Source organism: Corythoichthys intestinalis, chromosome 9 (genome assembly GCF_030265065.1).
Source record: "Corythoichthys intestinalis isolate RoL2023-P3 chromosome 9, ASM3026506v1, whole genome shotgun sequence".
In the NCBI taxonomy this organism is placed as follows: Eukaryota; Metazoa; Chordata; class Actinopteri; order Syngnathiformes; family Syngnathidae; genus Corythoichthys; species Corythoichthys intestinalis.
Window position 1 is genome coordinate 12140380 of NC_080403.1, and position 25081 is coordinate 12165460.

General features: G+C 41.2%; 1 protein-coding gene across 3 annotated transcripts in view; it reads right to left on the reverse strand.

Annotated features, from left to right (window-relative positions):
- The window catches only part of LOC130921717 (sodium-dependent neutral amino acid transporter SLC6A17-like), a 61601-nt gene that overhangs the window by 10362 nt on the left and 26158 nt on the right, over nt 1-25081 (reverse strand). The window contains exons 4-11 of one of the 3 annotated variants that reach the window (XM_057845938.1): nt 19161-19287; nt 7547-7728; nt 7372-7482; nt 6791-7032; nt 3067-3259; nt 2799-2991; nt 2095-2254; nt 1825-1987 (exon numbers count right to left, since the gene is read on the reverse strand). In XM_057845938.1, coding sequence (XP_057701921.1) covers nt 1825-1987; nt 2095-2254; nt 2799-2991; nt 3067-3259; nt 6791-7032; nt 7372-7482; nt 7547-7728; nt 19161-19287 — 1371 coding nt within the window. Of the gene's footprint in view, nt 1-1824; nt 1988-2062; nt 2255-2798; nt 2992-3066; nt 3260-6790; nt 7033-7371; nt 7483-7546; nt 7729-19160; nt 19288-25081 lie in introns of those variants that run through there. The other 2 variants (XM_057845939.1, XM_057845940.1) reach the window with 2 other exon arrangements.

Consider the following 25081-nt stretch of genomic DNA (forward strand, 5'->3'; position numbering starts at 1 on the left):
GACAGATGACAGATCTCAGCTACTCTCAAGTTTAACCAATTTGCATGATTTTATTGCAGTGTTTTTCCTTATTCAGATTTGTTTCAAGACTACAGTCACAGTTAGACTTCACTTTGATGGTTAATGCAGTTATTGCAATTTTGTTGTTTTATCACAATAGATTGGTTTATTTACATTTAAAAAACCAGAAGCTATTCATTTACGAATGTGATTGCACTTTAGTTTACATATTTAAATGTTCAGATATTAAGATTTGAATGAGACAAAATAACATGCTTTTGCTCTCAAATATATTGTTATAATAATTTGTTTCGGATGTACTGTAATTATTTTCTGTATAAAAATTGATTTGGTGTTCAAAAAGTCTTTTTTCAAACTTGAGTCTTGAAAAACAGGGGGTCGTCTTATAATCAGGGCCGTCTTATATTTGGGCCAATAAGGTATATATAAAAAAATGATGTCAATCGTTTGTGCTGTAAAAAATTGTCGTTTATGCTGCGATTGTTTTATAGATATTGAGATAAAAATTTCAAGTGAGGATGTCATAACTCCTGTGGCTGATGGCTCTCTCAATAACGGGGGTGTCAACAACTAGCACAAACGAATTTGGGTCCATTTTGCAGTAAATGGGGGTGGGGGCTTGAGATTTTATTTTTGAGTGATGGCGTCACTCTCAATCCTTCATTTACTGCAAAATTGACCAAATGTGGTGCCATTCGTTTCTGATACATTCGTGCGAATTGTTTGGACACCCCTCTCTTACTGATAGAGTGGCTGCACTCCGCCAGCCAGGGGAGTTATGACGTCTTTACTCCAAATTAATCTCTCAAAATCTATAAAACGACAATTTTTACAGCACACACTATTGGCACAATTTTTAATCAAAATGGAAGGCCGATTGACCTCAGATTAACCTATAAAAGAGTTATAAATATCTCAAACGATAGCAGCATATACAACAATTTTTTACAGCACAAACCAGTGACATCATTTTTATATAAATTTACGTCTGATGGGGGGGGCAACTTCACGGAGGTCCATGGAGATGATCACAAACCACGTATAGCGATACACAAAGTGTCGTCCATTTTTTTCCCCCCTTAACTTCCGCGTCGTCGTCTTGCCGTCGTGCTGTGGCTTTTGCAGTTGTGCTGTAGCTTTTTGCATTCATCTTGCGAGCCGTTTGCAGTTGTGTTCCGAGCCATTTGCATCTGTGTTGTGGCAATTGGGGATCGTGCTTTTGCCAATTGGCAATCGCGCTTAAGGAATTGGGGATCGTGTTGTGGCAGTTTGCATTCGTGCTTTTTTTCTTTTGCAAAGCGTTTGCAAATGGGGTTCGTGCTTTTTCTATTTGCAAAGTGTGGACTTTGCATTTCTCCTGACACCTCTCGCAGCCACCGTAATTTTGTCTTCATTGTAACTTACAACATGCCTAAGACAACTTCAAATGAAATTGTTAAGGTATTTGAAAAAAGTGACATTTATCTGATTAATCGATTAATCGTCCAATTAATAAATTATAAATATAATCATTTGTTGCAGTTGTATCACTAATATACTAAAAAAGCAGCAAAGATGTCACCCAAAAAAAACCCCAATTGCGTGTATATCTGATGGGTTAGGGCCAGTTGGGATGTGAAGGTGTGGGGTGCCATTTCTCATTACGCGTACCCTGCCAAGAATGGGTAGTTGCGCCCCTGATGAAGATAAACTCATTCATTGATCGTCTGCCTTAGTCGAAAAAATATTGTACTTATTTTCATTGTGTATTTACAGTGTTATATGTGGAATAATAGGTAGAAAAACATATGAAAGCAGGCTGACCAGTTCTTGCACCCACGCGTTGTATCCTGGCGGGCTGACAGCCATTTCTACGATAGAAGCCGAGATCAGCACAATAAGGCAGATCGGAGAGACGTATTTCCACAAGTAGAAGTATATTATGTAAGGCCGGAAACCCAGCATGTCTTCCAAATCCTGCATGAATCTGTCGGCAGCAGAGGAGCAGAAAGATTAAACGGTATATGCGGGATCCTGCCTCTGGAAACAATCCCCCACTCACCTACCTACACTCATCTGCAGTTGTTGTTGTACCTTTTAGTGCCATAAATCCAAGCCACCGATATATTTTCCAAGATGACCACCACAGTGAGGGGCAGGCCGGCGGAATAGTCGTCGAACATCGTGACAAAGTAATTCCCTGAGCGCTGAACAAACAACAGGCCGCACAGGAAGGCCACAATGCAGCAACACACTGGTGAAATAAAAGAAATAAATGGTTAGAGAAGAAATAATAGGGGACAGTTAACAGTACATAACTAGGTACGGATGCAAAATGCCAACATAAGACAGGATAAAGGTTATATGCCTACGAGCACTGTTATAATGCTGTCTACATGTGTTGCTTCATTGTTTGTGTTCTGATATTGGTTGAGCTGGGGGGTCATTAGAATGCAACATTGTAATGCAATTTTTTGGTTCACCTATCGTATTTCCTGCTATGTGCTGGCATTAAGCTCGTAGACTTCTGTGTTTAGTTTGATAATAAACTGCAACTGGGTGTGGCATGAAACGGCTTGACGACTCTTAATTGTTTATTATCTGCCAAACTGCTGCTGGTTTTTGAAGTAAATTGAGTTTACTGCCTCCATACAAAAATAATCTCTCACTTTTTTGGCTTGTGAGCCAAAGCCAATAAAATCTTCCAACAATGGCTCGTTTAAAAAAGCTCCAACTTAGATCACAAGTATCTCAAAGTACCACTGTATATCAAGCTGTCAAATAAATGAATTGTTTACCTGTAAAGAGTTCCTTCTGGACTTTGTAGGTGTCGAGAACAGGTGTTGTAATGCCGGTCATGGTGCCGATCATGCTGCCCAATCCAAGGTTGATGAGCATGAAGAAGAACATGACAGACCAGAACGGCGAAGCTGGAAAATGTGTCATGGCTTCTGTGAAGGCGATGAAAGCCAGACCGGTTCCCTGCACGGCCTGCACATAAACAGTCAGGGGTTGTGTTAAAACAGAGCCTGCTGTGGACCTGAATACGAACCAATGCTGGCTCACTTTGTTGAGCTCGTCCTCCAGAATGCAGGGATCCAGACCGAGCTGGGAAAAGCCGCCCTCTTTCACCGTCTTGATGACTTGATACATCTCAGCATAGTCGGAAGTCGTGATGTGAGAGAAGTTGACGTGCGGGGGGATCAGATCATGACTCAGCACATTTGAGTTGAGGTATTCCACAATCTTCTCAGCATTTCTATATTGACCAAAATGGTACACAAATTGAAAAGCTACCATACAGTACATCAAAAGACAACAATATCTGTAACCTTGTACACTTACCAGCCACAACATAAGACATAACTTCCTAGTCCAATGTGACAATTGCCTTACTTTTACAGTTGTTATGTAGGCTATGGGTTTGGCTGGATTAAAGAATTAATATTGATGAGTGACCACACTTTTTTGCAACATGAAAAGCTGATTTGCAAATCTTTTTTGCATTGATTTTACAGCAAAAAACATACACTTCATAATGATATTGACGGGACACAGTCGACAGACACTGCATCACGCCTTCAAGTAGGGGGCCGTCCTACAGTTTCGTCCCACAGCTAGTTATTCGCAGTCGGTCGCAGTTTTTCAACACGTTGCAATCCAACGCCGGATTTAGGTTAAAAAAGTACGAAAGCTGTACCGCATACATAGAGGAAGGATTGTCTAAGGAGTGATTTGTTTGAGGATTCAAGGTAATTATTATATTTTTCGTACCATGCATGCATTTTGAAACGTTATGAAAAAATATGAATGGGACAAATTAACCGCTACGGCATTGGCATGATAATTCGCAATATTTATGTAAAATAAATGCTAACTGCCCCTTATTTTTTGCTTTCAACCAAGAATCAAGACCTTTTTACGTTCATATCTATAAAGAATTCAGCATTTATTCCCAAAAATTTCAACGTAAAAAGCTCTTTGTTGTGATAAGGTGCCGCATTTTAATCAGTGGCTTAAAGACTAGCAGCACATTCGACATATTTATATAAAATAAATGCTAACTGCCCGTTTTTTTTTTTTTTTTTGCTTTCAACCAAATATCGAGCCTGTTTTACGTCCATATCTATAAAGAATTCAGGGATTTACGCATTTATTCCCCAAAAATTCAACGTAAAGAGCTCTGTCTGTGTTTCCATTCGGTCAGCTTGGACGGAGATAGGCCCCCTACTAATCGGCCCCGTACACCGTGTCCCGTTAATATCTTTATGAAGTCTATGGCAAAAAAATTGGATACTGTACTAGCACTGCATGGTGACAGTCACTTTAATCTATTAAAGTGTGCCTCCAACTCCGCCTGGATAGAAAAATTCAGTTTTTCAGCCAAAATGTCTCCAGATGTCTGCTTTCAATGTCTTAGGTGCATCAATAATCTTTCTCGCTTCCTCTTTCTCCGCTTCAGCCATTGTTATGTTATGTCCTATCTCTTAGAGGTTAGATCTTGTGCCCGAACCCGAACGGGTCGGGTCGGGCCCAAAATGTTAAGCATTCATGTTCGGGTTGGGTCGGGTCGGGCCGGGCAGGGCCGACTAATAAATTATATAAAAAAAAAAAAGTGATAAAACCGAGAGCAGGCTCTCTGTATTGTGCATTTGCTTGTGCACGCACATGAACGCAGTGGCGCCGCCCGCTTTTTCTTCTTGTCCTCCCGCTGTGGCGCTTGCGATTCGTTACGAAAGACACTTTTATTTATGCACACAAAGGCAACACAAATGTGATCCTTTTGAATCTTCTCCTCTGTGTGTCTTCAAAACCGCATGTTTTTTTTTTAAAATTAAACTTTCCCAGCGTTATTTCGTTGTGTAAATGCTTTTATAATGATCATAAAAATATGTAGACTATTTAAACATTAAGAAAACTTGCGTTTTTTTTCTGCCAACTGAGAATTCAATACGAAAGACACTTTTTTATGCACACAAAGGCAACACATATGTGATCCTTTTGAAACTTCTCCTCTGTGTGTCTGCAAAACCGCATGTTTTTTTTTTTTTTTTTTTTTTAATATTAAACTTTCCCAGCGTTATTTTGTCGTGTAAATGCTTTGATAATGATCATAAAAATATGTAGACTATTTAAACATTAAGAAAACTTGCGTTTTTTTCTGCCAACTCGAAGAAATGAAAATAAATTGCTGCTGCGTTTTTTTTCCCGGTGTCACTCCCAAAAAAAATAAAAATAAAAAAATTCAGGTTTTTCGGGCTGGGCCTCCAAATCTAGTTAATTGATCGGGCTCGGGCCGGGTCGGACTTCAATACCAGCGGGCCGTGTTGGGTTGGGCTGGATTTTTTAGGCCCGATCTAACCTCTACTATCTCTCTGTGCTCTCGATTGCAAAAAACTGATATTTCCTCATGTTGAAACAGATTGTTATGGCTGCTAAAACGCTGCTGCACTTCATTTTAATTCATTATTTTTTATTGTTGTGTGGTAGTTACTGATTGCATTTCTAAGTTGATTGCACATATACAGTGGCCTAGGCCTACATTTTACTTTTGTTCTACATTGCAATTTAGTTGATGTTTTGTTTGCAACTGAACTGATCCCTGGATTGATATTGCGATAAAGATGCTGCTGCACTACAATATTTTCTTTGTCGTTTTCTTTAATATTTACTTGAATATTTTTATTGATGGGTCGTTGTGACTAAAATACAGTAACTGTTATTACTGATTTTGCACAGGAGTTCAGAGGTTGCACTATGTGAAAGGCTTCTACTGTGTGTAAAAAAAAGAGAAAGCCCTGGTCTCATTCAAAGCACTAATTAAATGCTGTGGTCTGTTTTTTTTGCATATATCTGAAAGTATTTTCATTTGATTTCAACCAGGAGTGACACAAGAGCCAATAAAAAGTTGTTTAATGTCTGACCGCTTGTGTTGCCTCATGATTCACGAAAAATATGCTTTGCTTTAGAATTTTAATGCATCCCAGGCTTTAATGCATCGCGATGCGTTGCCGAATCGAACCGAATCGAATCTTGACCCTCTGAATCGAATCGAATCATGGTCCTCCGAATCGTAATCGAATCGTGAGGGCAGTGCCGATGCACACCTCTACTAGGCCTGCATAATAATATAGTGTTTGAACATTGCTATCACAATGTCCCCATGCACAAAAGTCTGATGGCAGGATGCGCGACTGTTTTTTTTTTTTTTTTTTTTAACACGCATCTGTGCGATTAGGGTATACGAAAGTTGTCAAAGTGTGTCTTAGTGTGTACTAGGCTGTGTGGCGCACCTGCTCTTTTAGTTTTTTGTTTAAAACCTGTTTAATAATTTTGCTGCTGTGAAATACAGTGTTAAATAAAATCATCTATTTTGAGCAGAGACATGGCCTCCTGGATCTCTTTTATATCCAGAAATCCTTATGAATCACAGAGGAACCCCCCTTAGCCTGGATTAAACGGTACTATATAAATACAATGTGGGCATGTTGAGTCAACCAAAGTCTTCCCATAAGAGCTACGGTATTCAAGATATTGCAAACCCCCAAAATGTCGCAATGTCAGTTTTTTTCAATATCATTCAGCTCTAGTAGGCACCATATTCACAACAGGTATATGTTTTTAAAATTCTGTGAAGAATGACTAATACTAATGCAGCAATCTGAACAGTTTTGACGGTTGAGTGTTGCTTTTTTAGGTCTATCCAATATTCTGGCCCAGGTAAATGATTACAAGCACAGTACAGTATGTATGATTGGATGGAGGAATGAGAAACAGTCTTGAAACGTACTCGACAACACATTTCTCGTTCATGATGTTGGCTTTGAAACCCAGTACGGCGAACACCACCAGCGTGGCTAGGATGGATGTGAGAAAGTTGATGAAGGAGACGAGCACAGCATCAAAGTGGCAGTTGTTGTCTATCTTGTTGTAGCTGGAGAAGGCGATGACGCCCCCGAAGCCCAGACCCAGGGCAAAGAACACCTGGGTGGCCGCCTCTCTCCACACCTGGGGTTCCAGCATCTTCTCCAGCTGAGAGACACATGGATTTGACTTATCATTTTAAAATCTTAAAAGAAATAACCAATTTTTCTAGAAGATCCTGCAATTGTCCAAAATAACATTTACCTCTCACATACTCCCCAAAACCTCTCGTAAGCACCCATCAAGGTTCTTTAAAGTACAAATCTCTTTTACTCTATATTTTTTTGCCAGTTTTTAGGATGGTTCTAAATGATCTTTTGATGCGTGCAAGAATTCTATTGTGTATTTTTGGTGAGTAGGAGTAGTTATTGTGCAGGTTTTTCTGCGCATATCTTTTCTGACCAATACAACACCATCATCATCATGGAGAAATACTCTCGAGCTCACCTTTGGAGTGAACATGTGAGCAATGCCATCCACAGATCCTTTCAGCATCAGACCTCTCACTAGGAAGCAGAAGAGCACCACGTAGGGGAAAAGAGAGCTGAAGTACATCACCTGTGAGACAAACACACACAGTATGTTGTAGCATATTGCCTCTCTCACATTTGCTTTGTCCTACCTTTCCAGAAGATGCGATCCCTTTAATAACGGCGAGGCAGACAATGATCCAGGCAGCCAGCAGAGATAAAGTCATTTTCACATTGAGGCCACCGCTTTCTGCAATGGTGCTGGTTGTGTTCAGGGTCTGGCGGTACCAGAAGTAGGTGGTGGCCGAACTCTTCTCGCACTCTGGCTCCACAACTGTAGATTGTGTAAGATACAATGACCGATCAAAGGAAATACTTGGCAGCATGCACGTTCTCACTGTCTTCATCACACATTTCAAAAACATGCAAATTGAGTTCATTAAAAATCCTACACCAGTGGCTGTCTAAATTGTGGCCCAGGGGTCAATTATGGCCCACGGGATAGTACCCGTAATTTTCGCACGATAAGGCGCACCTGACCATAAGTCGCCACCCCTCAAATTTGAAATGGGATGTTAACACCAAAAGATATTAACCGGTAACACTTTATTTGACAGCGGCATCATATGACTGTCATAAGACCAAATGAACCACCATGAAGCTATAACCAATGTTTTGAACCAATTGGCTGCAAAGCTTTATTGCTTCAAGAAGCTTCATTTGGTCATAACTGCTCCCTTAGGGGAGACAGTCAACCTCTGCTGCCACCTGCTGTCAACACTGTTGTTGTCCAACATGCCTCCTAGCATGCGTTGCAGCGCTACAAATGTAAATGGCAATCAAAATTCATGTTCAGTGCTAATTATTTCTTCAGTTACTGTTCCAGTTGTTTCAGTAATTGCTAGTACAGTGGTACCTCGACATATGATCGCTTCGACACACGATCTTTTCGACATACGGCGTCAAATTTGACTCGCCATTTGTTTCTACATCCGACGACATGCTCGAAATACAACGACATGACAGCACCGCAAACGAACGCACGGCGGATTTTCTTGTGTGAGAAATCAACACAGGTTTTAAAAAAGTTGGTACAGATGGTGAAGGAACAAAATAAAAATTGATGCTTACCTTTGAAATGAAGATGCAAAATATAGAAAAATATGAGCATGGGGTGCGCATCCGTGAACTGGTTCAATAATATAGCTCCACGGTCCTCTTCTGATTATCGTTCGCCAATCTTTATAAGTTAAGGTGACAATTATTATTGCGGTAACATTGCCAAAGAAATCGCCAGCTTCGTCACGTTTTTATCATTTATTTAAGAACTTATCCAACACAAAACGCCCATTGTCCTCCACAGTTGACTGTGCTCTCAAGAAAACAAAAGTATTATCTCTACCGAACCGACCTATCTCACTGTGATGTTAGCCCTGCGGTGCGTTCAGGTACAGCAAAAAGTGTCCGCCACATTAGAATCCGATTCGTTACCTTATTTATAGGAATAATTATCTATTATTATTATTATTATTATTATATTATTGCGATTTTTATTTATAATTTATTTCTTTTGCTATGTTTAATTGCCATTTTTAATAGTACCAGCAGTATTTATTAAGGATTTAGTGTAGGTTTTTGTGGAACAAATTAATGGAATTATAATGTATTCCTATGGGAAAATCCTGCTCGACATACGACCATTTTGACTTACAAACAAGGTCCTAGAACGAATTAACTTCGTATGTAGAGGTACCACTGTAACGGGATTTGGTGACACTTTATTTGACAGTGGTGCCATAAGACTGTCATTAGACAATTATAATTTTGACATGACACTGTCATGAGCATTAATAAATGCTTATAACATGTCATTTAGTGTTATTCAGCAAATTATCTCATGTTTGAATTGATGTAAAAGATCCAAGATGGACATAAATGGAGTTAGTGACATAATTTTCCGAATGACACTTAATGACATCTGTCATAAGCATTCAGTAATGGCCATGGTAGTGTTATGTCATAATTATGACGGTCTTTTGACAGTTTTATGACATCGATGGCAAATAAAACGTTACCTATTCACCCAAATAAATCAACAAATAAGCTGCACTGGACGATGAGCCGCATGATTCAAAATGAAGGAAAAAGTTGCAGTTTGTAGTCTGAAAATTACAGTATTTAAGGGTCCCCGATTTTACATCAAAGTAAAGTGTTTGTGTGGCCCGCGCGTCATTGCTTTAAAAAAAAATTTTTTTTTTTAATTACTTCCAGCACAAGCGAGCATGGTCCAAGCTTATGTTCATGACAGTTTTCAGATTTTTTTCTTCTACAGAAGTTAGCCAACGTAAATGATTACCAGTCACTTGAAATATAATTCTAAAGCAGTGGTTCAAAGTGGGTAAAAATTTACCAAGTGAGGTTATTTTCTTGAAATATCTTTGTAGTGAAAAACTGTTATCATTTCATATTCCAGGTATTGCTAAAAAAAAATATGTTTTGTGGCATGCCATTCACATTTTTAATTTACCTTTTATACATTTGAAAAAAGTTTAATTGTTGTATCACTACCCAAGCTTCCATAAGTGGGTCAAAATGACCCACGGGCATTTATTATGGAATCCAATAGGAACCTTTGATTCTTACCAACTTTGGCTGTCAACCCTCAGGAAGATTATTATTATTTTTTTTTTTTTTACACCGGAAGAGCTGATATGTGTAAGTATTATCTTCAAATAACATTTTATGTGTGTGTATGTGTGTTTTATACAGCGGGGCAAATAAGTATTTAGTCAACCACTTGTGCAAATTCTCCCACTTGAAAATATTAGAGAGGCCTGTAGTTGTCAACATGGGTAAACTTCAACCAACAGAGACAGAATGTGGAAAAAAAACAGAAAATCACATTGTTTGATTTTTAAAGAATTTATTTGCAAATCATGGTGGAAAATAAGTATTTGGTCAATACCAAAAGTTCATCTCAATACTTTGTTATGTACCCTTTGTTGGCAATAACCGAGGCCAAACGTTTTTTGTAACTCTTCACAAGCTTTTCACACACTGTTGCTGGTATTTTAGCCCCTTCCTCCATGCAGATCTCCTCTAGAGCAGTGATGTTTTGGGGCTGTCATCGGGCAACACGGACTTTCAACTCCCTCCACAGATTTTCTATGGGGTCGAGATCTGGCTAGGCCACTTCAGGACGTTGAAATGCTTCTTACGAAGCCACTTCTTTGTTGCCCTGGCTGTGTGTTTAGGATCATTGTCACGCTGAAAGACCCAGCCACGTCTCATCTTCACGTCTTGCAGTGCAGGATTTGAGTCCCTGGCGGCGCATTGTGTTACTGATAGTAACCTTTGTTACTGTGGTCCCAGCTCTCTGTAGGTCATTCACTAGGTGCCCCCGTGTGGTTCTGGGATTTTTGCTCACCGTTCTTGTTATCATTTTGATGCCACTGGGTGAGATTTTGCATGGAGCCCCAGATCGAGGGAGATTATCAGTGGTCTTGTATGTCTTCCATTTTCTAATAATTGCTCCCACAGTTGATTTCTTTACACCAAGCGTTTTACCAATTGCAGATTCAGCCTTCCTAGCCTGGTGCAGGTCAACAATTTTGTCTCTGGTGTCCTTCGACAGCTCTTTGGTCTTGGCCATAGTGGAGTTTGGAGTGTGATTGACTGAGTTGTGGACAGGTGTCTTTTATACCGATAATGAGTTAAAACAAGTGCCATTAATACAGGTAACGAGTGGAGCCTCGTTAGAAGAAGTTTGACCTCTTTGACAGCCAGAGATCTTGCTTGTTTGTAGGTGACCAAATACTTATTTTCCACTCTAATTTGGAAATAAATTCTTTAAAAATCAAACAATGTGATTTTGTTTTTTTTCCCACATTTTGTCTCTCATAGTTGAGGTTTACCCATGTTGACAATTACAGGCCTCTCTAATATTTTCAAGTGGGAGAACTTGCACAAGTGGTTGACTAAATACTTATTTGCCCCACTGTATGTAGGGTGTGTGTATTTATTCGATTGAACCCGAGGGTTCAATGAGTAAAGGCCCAAGTACACTGCATGCGTGATCGTTGCGGTTCCGGTCCGACTCCGGTAAAAAATAGCGCCGGAGCCAATCCGTTCCCATTATATCCTATTGTTCAACGTATACCAGCCGCGTCAGTGCTCCGGCTTGACTGCGAACCACCTCCGGCGTGCCGCATGCCCGCCGGATGGTATAGGCTATTTTCTATTTTTGCCGGACACGCATCCGGCAAAATGGGCGGAGCTTGGCCTGGACGTAACAACCCAGGTGCCTAATCACGGTTTAAACACGAGCGAAGATGGATGATGAGCGCTTCATCGTGGAGGTGGAAACCCACAAAATCATTTATGATGCAGCAGATCCTTTCTATAAGGACAATTTTAAAAAGGAAGCTGCAAGGTGTCCTATTATGTGTGTTTTTCTGTCCTGATCTCATCATGATGCAGTCATGTCTGTCTCTTAATTCCAGATTAACTAAAATATCAATATGCAAAGAAAATATGTGCTCTCTCTCTGCTTCTCTGATGAGTATAGACTCCGTGTGTTTTTCGTTGTTTTAAAAGGCACATTATCGCGCGCGATCACGCGAGAGCTCACGGGGGGGACGAGGTTGGCGGACCGCAGCCGTGCAGCAGCCGGTATGATTTGCCTGTTTTTGATGGACTGCGTGGCACGCAGGCAACACTGAACCTGACAAGGATGCACTAAAGGACCCAAATGCTCGACAGTTCAATCCAAACAAAGATTTATTTTCCAGTTCATAAAGTTCAAAAAACGGAAGTTAACAAAAATTCACAGCAATGGCTGGACATTAATCAACAAAAATTCACAGCAACAGCTGGACATCAATCAACTGAGTAGATTTCACTAGAAACAAAAAAGGCATTGGTTCAAAAACATGAATCGTTCTCAAAAAGGGGCTTACACAAGGACGTGGCGTAGGATGTGGCAGGATAGCAGACAAACCGACACTGGGCAAGGTTAGTAGCAGGCTATTTATACAGAGGGTCACAGGTGGACATGATCAGCCTGATTGGCAAGGGCAGGAAGTAAAGTTAACTCATGAAGGCACACCAGTACCAAAAATAAAATAAAAGGATCTGACATGAATCTACACAAAACGTTAAGACCTCAGAGACGTGACAGTACCCCCCCTTCAAGGGGCGGCTCCAGACGACCCACGAGACCGCTGTGCCTCAAAGTCCTTGATAAGGTCCTTGTCCTCAATGAAACTCGCGGGAATCCACGACCTCTCCTCCGGGCCATACCCCTCCCAGTCCACCAGATACTGTCGACCACGCCCACGTTTCCGCACATCCAGAAGCCGCCGGACCGTATAGACCAGACCCCCATCCAGCATGCGAGGCGGAGGCGGCGGCTTAACAGGTGGGACGAGGGAACTCTCCTTAACCGGCTTAATCCTGGAGACGTGGAAGCTGGGGTGAACCCGGAGGGACCTGGGAAGACGGAGGCGCACAGAAACAGGGTTAATTACTTTGGCAATCGGGTAAGGGCCCACAAATCGAGGTGCCAACTTCCTGGAGGCCACCCGAAGGGGCAGGTCCTTAGCACACAACCAGACTTTTTGCCCGGGCTTGTAGTCTGGAGCTTGACAACGACGACGATCTGCTACTCTCTTCATACGCGCAGCGCTGCGGATGAGGACCTTCCGTGTTGCAGCCCAGACCCGATGGCAGCGTCGAACCAGGGCATGAGCTGACGGAACCACCACTGCCCTTTCCCCCACAGGAAACAGAGGAGGCTGGTAGCCGTAGACACAGTGGAAAGGAGACAGTCCCGTTGCTGCTGTGGGAAGGGTATTGTGTGCGAACTCCACCCAGGTAAGGTGAGTGCTCCATGAGGCCGGGTTCTGGGTCACGAGACACCGCAGGCCTGTCTCGAGCTCCTGGTTGAGCCGTTCTGTCTGCCCATTGGACTGTGGGTGATATCCTGAAGAAAGGCTTGCAGAAGCACCAATGAGGGAGCAGAATTCTTTCCAGAAACGTGATATGAATTGTGGGCCGCGGTCTGAGACAATGTCTTTCGGGAACCCATGGATGCGAAACACATGGTTCATCATGACCTCTGCTGTCTGTTTGGCAGACGGTAGCTTGGGCAACGCAATGAAGTGAACCATTTTGGAAAAACGATCCACTACCGTCAGGACGGCAGTGTTACCTTGTGAAGGTGGAAGTCCTGTGACGAAGTCCAGGGAGATGTCCGACCAGGGTCTTTTGGGAATGGGGAGCGGATGCAGGAGTCCCTTAGGTGCTCTGGAGGAAGGCTTGTTCCTGCAACAGACAGTGCAGGCTGCCACGTAATCCCCCACCTCTTTTTCCATGGAGGGCCACCAGAACCTCCGTTTGATGACAAACATCGTGCGCTTCACCCCTGGATGACACGTAAGTAGAGACGTGTGAGCCCAATGAATGACTTGGGACCTCACACTCTCCGGCACAAACAGGCGATCCGATGGGCAGCCACTAGGTGTTGGGCATCCACTGTTGGCCTGCTTGACAACAGACTCAATCTGCCATCTGACGGCAGGATGTGCTAGGGCTCTTTGGGATTGCCTGTAATTGGAAACAGTCTAGACAAGGCATCAGGTTTACCATTCTTGGAACCGGGTCGATAAGACAGTATAAAGTTGAATCTGTTAAAAAACAATGTCCACCTGGCCTGATGTGCACTTAGTCTCTTAGCCTTTCTAATATACTCTAAGTTTTTGTGGTCTGTCCACACAATGAACGGGTGGTTAGCCCCCTCCAACCAGTGTCTCCACTCTTCTAGCGCAGCTTTGACAGCAAGGAGCTCACGGTCACCGACGTCGTAGTTGCGCTCAGCAGACGAGAATTTGCGTGATAAAAAGGCACATGGATGAAGCCTGTCTGTGCCCGCAGAGCGTTGTGACAAGATGGCTCCTAAACCCTCATTGGACGCATCTACTTCCACAATGAACTGGCGCTGTGGGTCTGGAACAGTGAGGATAGGGGCAGACGTGAACAGGCCTTTGAGCCGTTGGAACGCAATGTCTGCTTGGGGATTCCAATCAAAGCGGACTTTAGCTGAGGTCAGGGCATGGAGCGGTGCAGCCACAGAGCTGAAATTCCTGATGAAACGCCTGTAGAAATTTGCGAAGCCCAGGAATTGTTGGACCTGCTTTCTGCTAGTAGGTATTGGCCAATTAAGCACTGCACTGATCTTAGCGGGGTCCATCTTTGTCTGGTCTGGTTCGATGATGAAACCAAGGAAGGAGATGGTGGTGACGTGGAAATCGCACTTCTCGGCCTTGACAAATAGTTTATTTTTCAACAGCCTCTGCAAAACTAATCTAACGTGTTGAATGTGCGTCTTCTCGTCTGGGGAAAATATCAGAATATCATCCAGATACACAAAGACAAAAATGTTCAGGAAGTCCCTCAAGACATCATTGACTAATCCCTGAAATACTGCTGGAGCATTTGTCAGGCCAAAAGGCATAACGAGGTACTCATCGTGCCCTATAGGTGTGTTGAACCCAGTTTTCCATTCATCCCCCTCACGTATCCGCACCAGGTGGTAGGCATTGCGCAAGTCCAACTTTGTGAAAATCTTGGCACCCTGTAACAGATCGAAGGCTTCATTCATGAGCGGAAGGGGATACCGGTTTTTTATTGTAATGTTGTTCAAGTGACTGTAGTCAATGCACGGACGTAGTGTTCCATCTTTCTTCTGCACGAAGAAGAAACCTGCCCCTGCTGGTGAAGAAGAGGGCCTGATGAGTCCGGCCTTTAGAGATGCCGTGATGTACTCGTTCATCGCCTCCCTCTCCGGTCCGGAGATGGAGTAGATGCGCCCTTTTGGGATGACCGCCCCTGGCTGGAGTTCGATAGCGCAGTCACTGGGTCTGTGGGGAGGAAGAGAAGTGGCCTTGGCCTTGTTAAACACTTCTTTCAAATCAAGGTAGCATTCGGGTACTTTGGAAAGATCTGGATAAAGTTCTTGACTTTTGATCTCAGGTGGCTCCTTATCATTCTTGGGTGGTTCTTTATCATTCTTGAAACAATCTTTCCTGCACTGATCCCCCCACTGCAATACAGTTCCCCGTCTCCAGTCAAGGTGAGGGCTATGTTTGACGAGCCAGGGAAAACCCAGGATGAGGGGGTATTGAGCAGATTGGAAAAGATGGAACCGGATTTCTTCCGAATGTCCCTCCGCCATCGTCAAGACTACGGATTCAGAAACATGGGTCACACTGAACAAGTGCTTGCCATCAAGCGCTCTAGCGTTTAGGGGTTTGTCTAAGGCCTCACTTCGTAGGCCCCATTTTTTAGCTAAAGTCCAATCCATTAGGCTTTCATCAGCCCCTGAATCAATCATCACACCAACAGATTTGTTACGCCCCTGGAATTGTAACATTGCTTGAGTCAAGGTGCGTGAAGGGGGGACAGTCACCCGTAAAGAACTCACCGGCGCCTTCCTCCTTCTGCTAGATCGATCTGCTTTTGCGGAGCAGGCTGCCAGGACATGTCCCAGTTCGCCGCAGTAAAAACAGCGTCTCTCCATGAAGCGACGATGGCGTTCCTGTGGAGTCAGCTTTGTCCCCCCCAGTTGCATAGGTTCACCGGGATCGCTCGAGGGTGTTGTTCTTGCGGGAGGGAGAGCTGAAACAGGCGGAACTCTTGTCAGCTGAACGTAGGAGTGCCCCCATGGGGGACTCGGCAACTGTGCGGTCTGTTTTTTGTCTCCGATTCTGTCACGGATTCTGCTGTCAATTCGGGAGGCCATGGCGATGACAGAGTCCAGGTCTGAGGGAAGGTCCAGAGGAGCCAGCTGGTCCTTGATGGAGTCTGAAAGCCCATGCAGAAAGGCATCTAGGAGGGCCATTTCGTTCCAACCGCTATCAGCCACTAGCGTCCGGAACTCAATAGCATAGTCAGAAACTCTGCGTTGGCCTTGCTTCATTCCAACTAATGCCCGAGCCGCCTCCCTCCCTGGGGTGGTGTGGTCAAAATTTTTCTTCAGTGTCTGACTGAAGAGCAGAGACTAGTTGCAAATCTCTGACTTACGTGCCCACTCAGTAGTGGCCCAGGCTGCTGCTCTGCCGGTCATATGTGAAATCATGAATGCCACTTTGGATTGTTCAGTCTGGTACATGACAGGTTGGTGACTAAAATGCAGTTCACATTGTACCAAAAAAGGCCTGCAGTCACCAGAAACCCCAGAGAACTTTTCCGGAGCCGCCAGACGGACTGACACTGGATTTTCAGGTACACCTCTTGACGAACAGGTGGCAGCAGTGGGGGACGAACCGGGAGGTGGGCCACTCTCGGGGGTCAAAAACTGTTGGAGTGTCTGTAAAAAGCTTTAGTTGCTGGGTTATCGAAGTCTGGAATTCACTTTGTTGGCTGTGAAGCTCCCTGATTCCTTGGTTAACAACAGACAGCTGTTCGTCATGTTGTTTCAAACGACCTCCTTGATGCCGCAATGCGGCCTGGAGCTGCTCAGAATCGGCTGGGTCCATACTGGTCGGTTTGTACTGACAAGGATGCACTAAAGGACCCAAATGCTCGACAGTTCAATCCAAACAAAGATTTATTTTCCAGTTCATAAAGTTCAAAAAACGGAAGTTAACAAAAATTCACAGCAATGGCTGGACATTAATCAACAAAAATTCACAGCAACAGCTGGACATCAATCAACTGAGTAGATTTCACTAGAAACAAAAAAGGCATTGGTTCAAAAACATGAATCGTTCTCAAAAAGGGGCTTACACAAGGACGTGGCGTAGGACGTGGCAGGATAGCAGACAAACCGACACTGGGCAAGGTTAGAAGCAGGCTATTTATACAGAGGGTCACAGGTGGACATGATCAGCCTGATTGGCAAGGGCAGGAAGTAAAGTTAACTCATGAAGGCACACCAGTACCAAAAATAAAATAAAAGGATCTGACATGAATCTACACAAAACGTTAAGACCTCAGAGACGTGACAGAACCGGACCGGAACCGCAACGATCACGCATGCAGTGTACTGGGCCCTATTTTCATACACTGGCTAAAAGCAAAGTGTCATTTTCGACTAGGTTTTGGACTGATTGCCCCAATTTACAGGCTCTTTTAAATTTCTTTCAACTGCTAGCCCTCTCTCTAATAGGAGGAGAAACTGGTTTGCTCAGTGAAAGGTTGACTAACTTATCAGGAAGTCTAATAGACCTACGGGCAGCGAGGACTGTGCAGATACTTAAAAAACATTTGCAATATTTTACGCCATGAAATAGTATGTGATGCAAGGATGGGAAAATAAAATAGGAATGTAGTCATGAACACAGAAAAATGAACAGTGTAAAATGAAATTTTCAATGAAAGTTTCATTTCATTTTCCAACATGAAAATAAACAGCAAAAGGCAAAATTATTTGTAATGAATTTGAAATCTGAAGAAATTTCAACAATTTTACTTAGATATTACCTTCCTAGCTTAGCTATATCGGTTTTGAATTGAAAAAAAAAAAAAAAAAAAGCTTTATTATTAAATTCTGAAGAGTTCGGTGAATGCACATGTGAAACACTCTAGGTTCGGTACCTTTAGCAAGATTAACAACCACTGTTTTAAAGGGACACAATGTAATAGGAAAATTATATCCTGTCATTTGGCTTTCCTCAAAACAGACACAAGTAATGAACGTTTAAGGCGGTCTCCAAGTATCCAATTCAGAGTGGTCTCTTTATACACTATTTCTTTATACTAAACACACATCCCCCTATGCACTCACTAAATTAATTTCTTCGTTGGGGACGAGCTGCACCAACAAGTACGCCTCTGTTAAAGGAAACGTATACAGTCCCCGACAAAAGTCTTGTCGCTTATCCATTTTGTAGAAACAATTATTAATAACCTGACTTGTAATTATTCAATTGGTTTCAGAAATGGCTCATATGAAAGCTAAGACCCTCCCAAATGATGTTGAATGTACAAAAAATATATTCGTTTCACTGAAAAAATAATAATCAAGTGTCTTTAATGAAGACATAAAGGTCAAATTTTGGCAAGACAGGGTGGAAGGCAACATAAATAGTCTGAAATATCAACAAATCTTAGCTGCCTCTTATATTCCTAACCATAAAAAGGGACAAATTCTGCAGCAGGATGGTGGTCCTTCGCATAGTTCAATCTCTTCCTCAAAATTACTCAAGGCAAAGAAGATCAAGATCAACGAGGACTGGTCAGCCCAGTCCCCAGACATGAACATCATTGAGCATGTCTGGCGTAGGATGAAAGAGGAAGCATGGAAGACGAAACCCAAGAATGTTGATGAACTCTGGGAGGCATGCAAGACTGTTTCTTTGATGTTCCTGATGACTTCATCAATAAATTGTATGAATCCTTGCCGAACAGCATGGATGCAGTCCTTCAAGCCCATGGAAGTCATACAAAATATTAAATTTGGATCTAACAGCACCACTACTGAATTCGCTAATGTTGTGTAACATATTTTTGTACTTGAAGTACATTTTTTGTTCAATTTTTAAACTACTTTCTGTAGGCGACAAAACTTTTGTCTTGCCAAAATTTTACCTTTATGTCTTCATTAAATGATAAATCTTTTTTTCAGTGAAACAAATATATTTTTGTACATTCATCATCATTTGGGAGGGTCTTAGCTTTCGTATGAGCCAGATTCCATGCAGCCCTGAATAGGATTAGCAGAATCGAAATTGAATGGAGAGATGTAGTGTATGTACAGAAACTCACTAGCAAGTGTCCCATTCTTTCTAATAGGACAGTCACTCCATGGCAGTGGATACTGGAAGGACTGGAAAAAGTAGAAGATGCTCCAGCCTATAATCACATTATAGTAGAGCCCCACAAATCCACACACCTAGATGAACAGAAAGACAGACATTAGTATGTGTTGCATTTCATCTGCACCGAGGAAGCACGTTGAGACCCGTGTCTCCAGTCGTGAAGGACATTCCGTGGCTACATCGGGTTGGAGGGATGCGTGAATAATTAAAGTGTTCTCTTTTCAACTCAGATACACTCAGAGATATTTTTAGCTGCATCTGCACCAGCCATGCAACTCGGCAGAAAGGCTCACTTTTACTGCCAAACATGTTAATACCTCCCATGTACGCAGGAGGCTGAAGCGGGTTGTTACAGGGATAGAGTAACCTCATCCTGCACGAATGGCGGCCCATCTGTGTTGTGCTTGTGATAGATGTCAGAGAATATTTACTGTTTTGTTTTTCCTCCTTTAAAAAATAGAATAAGTAAACATAAAAAATAAAAAAAAAATACAAAAATAATATTGACCTTTTTTATTTTGAATATAAAAAGTACATATATGAAACAGTATATTGTTTTCATGTTTTTTTCAAGACGATAAACTTATTTTTAAATTTAAAAAATGTACATCAGTTAAAGAAATTGAAAAATGAATTTATAAAATGTTCCTTTTCAGATAAAAACATTTAGAACAAAGAATATTTACTTTCTTTTTTTAACATTAAGATATGTATATGTAAAATATATGTGAATTAATAATAATAAATATTCAGTATTTGACTTAAACAGAAATGGGTTACAATTTAGCTTGACAAATGTTTTTCTATTTTTAATCAAATGTATATTTCTTTAGAATAAAGTGATCAGTCATTGACACAATTTATGTCAGCAGCACTTTTTTACTTTATTGAACTTTGGACTTTAACCAATTTGTGTCTAGGCATGTGCCGGTATGAGATTTTGACGGTACGATAACCGTGAGCAAAAATACCGCGGTTTCACGGTATCACGGTATTGCAATTATAGCTACAAAATGTGTTATTTTGAGATGTATGGGTTAAAAAAAATAACTTTTTTCCATTGAACAGGATTTTTTTTGTTTTTCAGAACATAGTTGCATATTGGAACATGAATATATTGTTAAAATAAATACATTATCAATAAAAAAACAACAACATTTTAAATAAAATTAAAATATAACTAATAGACTATACCCACAGCCACAGCTCAAGTTGATTAAGATTAGAGCAAGAGCAAAATAATTTCTGTAAAAAAGTAAAAACAGTTCTGAGTAATTTTTAAAAAAATGTATACTGCATGACTTTTTTTTTTTTTTTTTTTTTGAGGGTGGAAAAGCTCAAGTGAAGTTTTGCCATTTTCAGCCACTGTGTCAAATCTGGTCATGCCTTTGTGTTAAAAAGAACATAAAGAATTCATAAGTTAATAAGTTAGTTAAAAATGTAAAAGTTAGTTAAAATGTAAATATTGTTGTGGAAAGGTTTCATCTAAAAAAAAAAAAACATTGGGAGTGAGACCTCTTCTTGAGCTAACAAACGTGGATTTGTGCTTAGGGCAAAATCATCTTTCGTCAATTAACGATCTTTGATGCTATGCCTTTTTCCCCCCTTCATTCAAGCAAATCAAGCTTGTTTTCTCACTCTGCGGCTGTAACACTCGACGCAGTTGCTCTTCCAGCTAAGCCTAGGCTAACATTCATCTTTGTAAGCTTTTAGTTAGTGCGTATATCGAATTTGAAAGGAAAATGTGTGTTTTGTTTTTAGCGAACTTTTCCATGGTGCTAATCTGTTGAAGCTACTCACGTCTCACACATGGCAAAATACAATTGTACAACGTTTTAAATGTATTTATTTTGTATATTACACTTACCACGATTTGAGAGCTCAATGAATTGAAGAAAAGAACGACTTATGATTGGAGTATTTGTTTTTGGGTTTGCTTGCTGTTTAGCGTCACTTTCACACAGAAACAAACGGGAGGGGGTGAGCGCTGCCGCGCCACGCCACTTCTGGCTGCATTTTTGACACATGAAAAATGGCGAATACCGTACTACGGTCTGACGGACAATTTTAGTGGTTTTGAAACCGCAACGTTTTCACACCGCGGTAAACCGTGAAACCGGTAACCGGCACATGCCTATTTGTGTCCTGAGAAAATTTGTTATATACTCAGAACCTTTCAACAAATTTCATATACTTAAAAGAGTACAGTTGTGCAGGTAAGTCATATAAGAAATAATACAATATTATTTTGGGAAGTAGTCATTCATTTTTTCCCCATTGTTACACAGAGCATGCCTGAAACAACTTCAAGTTAATTTACGAAGGTAATTGCAAAAAAGTTTCATATATCTGATTAATCAATTAATTGTCCGATTAATCGATTATGAAAATAATCATTAGTTGCACCTCTATTGTAAATAGTTGTTGAATGCATGACATGGGTGAGTGCAATATAAGGAAAGAGCGTGAAAAGTCAGCCTTGCTCCTTTGTTAACTTAAAGTGCCTATGACAGCAAAAAGCATATTTATTTCATTTTTCACGCGGTATTTTATGCTCCTGAATAAAATGGACCGCTTGGTGTCTGTGGAAGCGATCTTTTTATTTATTAAATTCTTTAAATCCTGCGCCATTAAAACGAGTAACTTCCAGCTCCAGTCTCAGGTTTGCACCAGCCAAATGTGCTGCAGGGTTTTGTTGCTGCACCAGGGAGAGGCGTGTGAGCCTTTTTGGTTTTCAGAAAGTTCCCGTTCACCGCGAGATTGGCCAAAACAAGTCAGACAACTTTGGGACCATTGGACTTACGAGGAAGTGAGTAAACATCGTGTTTTGTATTGTGTCAAATACTGGGATCATGGGACACGTTTTAACACTGAGGTGGCCAACAATGCTCTTTGTCCACCGAGAATCCCACTCGGCCGACGACCGGCGGCTTGTCGCACCCCCCCCTCGGTCCTCTTCGTGTGCCTGCCTGGAGAGCGCTATGCTCGACTTATGCTCATCCGGTTCTCCCTATCGTCCAGACTTCCGGCCCCCTCTGCCCTCTCGTGTGCCAAGCAATAGAGCACTAACCTCGGGTTGGGCTCGGGCAGCTACGCGCTCCTCGGCCGGTTCGTCCGGCGGTCATTTTCCAGTTGCTACCTCGGCAAACAAGCTCTCCTGCCCGCACCAGGGGGACGACGAGCTGTGACTAGTTTGCCACCGGGGAGGGGGGTTGCCGACCGGTGAAGACAATCGACAATCTTGCTGCCGTATGACATGATCTGGGGTAGTTTGTGTGGTTTTTCGCTTTGAACGGCGAGAATAAGACTTAGAAACGCTGCTCGGTTTCGGGTTAGCATGTCGGCTAGCTGTCATGCCTCCTGGTTTGTTTACCCTCTCCAAAAAAGGGGCAGGGAAATGACAAAAGCCGGACTAACTTCAGTGGCATAAAATATCATTCGGGAGGCGCAAAAAGTCGACAGTTATGACTAGAGCTGGGAATCTTTGGGCATCTAACGATTCGATTACGATTCAGAGGCTCCGATTCGATTATAAAACGATTATTGATCCACACCCCTACTTTAAAAAAAAAAAAATTTTTAAATGTTTTATACAATAGTTCCAAATTGTTAAAAAATACTCTCAGGCTAAACCAAACTACTATTTCAGTATCAAGTTAACATATAGCAGTAAACAAATATAGAAAAATAACAGTAAATAAAAAACTCCAGTCCCCATTCTGTATCAGCAGCTTTAAACTACATTCAATTAATTTAATGTTGTGAATCAACCGTTAAAGTTGTTAAAATTGCTCCCGTTATTCCATAATTTCCCTTTTGTCTACTTTTGACATGTGAATGTTTTAAAACTATTTTAAAGATAGATTCAAGTCAATATTTTACCGATTTAGGAGTATTTTAGATAAAAAGTTAATTAGGTTCGCTTGGAAGGTTCGCTACAACAGCCTTGCAGGGAAGTGTACTGCTTTAAGATGGCGGCCGTTTACTGACGCCCGCATCTAGCTTTTTGTAGATGTGCTGCTAACGCTACGAATCTATATTGCATCTAGTCCTATATAAATGATATCTACCATAACATTATGTGGATGTACTTTGTAGCAGCTTTTTGGCAGCAGTCAGGTATGTTGTTGTGTTTTTTTTATCTCGTGGCATGAGTTGAGCTAGAGCCGTGAGCTGAGCATTGGCATTACCCGAGGGGCCGGGTAATGAGAAGCATGATGTTTAGCTACTCTCGCTTCGTTACTCATTGCGTCCCGAAGACCGCGTGGCGCACTGAGTGTGTTGTACTTCCGCTTTACTTGGCATATTTCAATAATCGGAATTTGGATGTTGGTGAATCGTTCTCGAATCTTTCAAGGCCGAATCGCGAATAATCTAAGAATCGGAAATTTTGCACACCTCTAGTTATGACCATTATGGAGTAATTTTGCCATGTCGTACTGAATAAAAACATTTTTAATATTTCATATTCCATTTAGCACAAGACTGTTTTTTGTCATGACCATACCATTTATTTAGTAATTGGGGAAAATACTTAGATAAAAAAAATAATTTATAATACTGGAGTAGAGAGATTGAAACAATGACATTTCGCTGGTCTCTTTGTCGCATTTTCCTCATTTGCTGAATTCTAAATCAGATGAAATTGTAACCCCGCCGACGTCATCCTCTAGCTAGGGACACTAGAGCGCTATAATGACAGGAAGGGGCTAAACTGCAGATTAAAAGACTAATTTCTCGTCATCTGCCCTTTGTTAAATTGTTGTATATAGTCGAATCGTCTCAAAACATGATTCTAATTTACATACTAATGCTATTTAAGATTTTTTTTATGCTGCCACAGGCACTTTAAGGAATGTTAAAACCCTCTCTCAATTCTTGTGAATGCCCCAAAGTAGAATAAGTACACTCCAAAGAGTGTAATAATACTGCGTTTGATAGCCTCCTCTGTGCATGTGCCATTAGCTTCCATAGTAATGATCAATGACTACTTCTTCATTGTTTGTTTAGGTATGTCTTCTTTTTACTGTAATGTTGATTGTTGCTTTAGACGCATTACCTCTACCGCTGCCTGGAGTGGAGGAGGACCACGACATTTTTTACCCCCCAACTCAAACGCATTCACCATCTGACTCCGTGCACCTAACTGTGATGCCCACAAACTCAATACAACTATTTTTCCTTTTTGATAAAAAAAAAAAAAAAGAAAAAATCAAATATTTGAAACGGAATAATATAATGTAGGGCTGCAGCTATCGAATATTTTAGTAATCGAGTAATCGACTGAAAATTCTATCGATTAATCGAGTAATCGGATAAAACAAATATATTTTTAGGTGAAGAGCAATTATAGATTTACATGAGAAAACAAGACATTTTATCATTTTCAGTCAATCAATGTCTTTATTTTTTATGTATATTGTTGAAAACAGCGAACAATTGCATCTCAGATGTAACTAGAATTAAAAAAAAAAAAAAAAGACTAATTCACTGCTTTCACTCAAAAAACCTTTAGATCTTATTTTAAAAAAAAAAAAAAATATATATATATATATATATATATATATATATATACACACACCTAAAAATGCCTTTACGCTTGATAACACACATCACTTAAAAGTTAGGATTTTCCCCCACGTTTTTCAATTGAATTTCTATTTGTGTCAAGCCATTTTTAAGTTCTAGTTAAGGTCCTGATAGGATTTTGAGTTTTTGCACTGTTCAAAATAAATGTATGATACAGGCTGTATTGGAGCACATTAGGGACTAGTGCTACTTGATGTTTTATCCAGCAATGACTACTGAGCTAAAATTGATAGTTAGCATTATTGAGTTTTTATTTGACACCCTTATCACTCCACAACG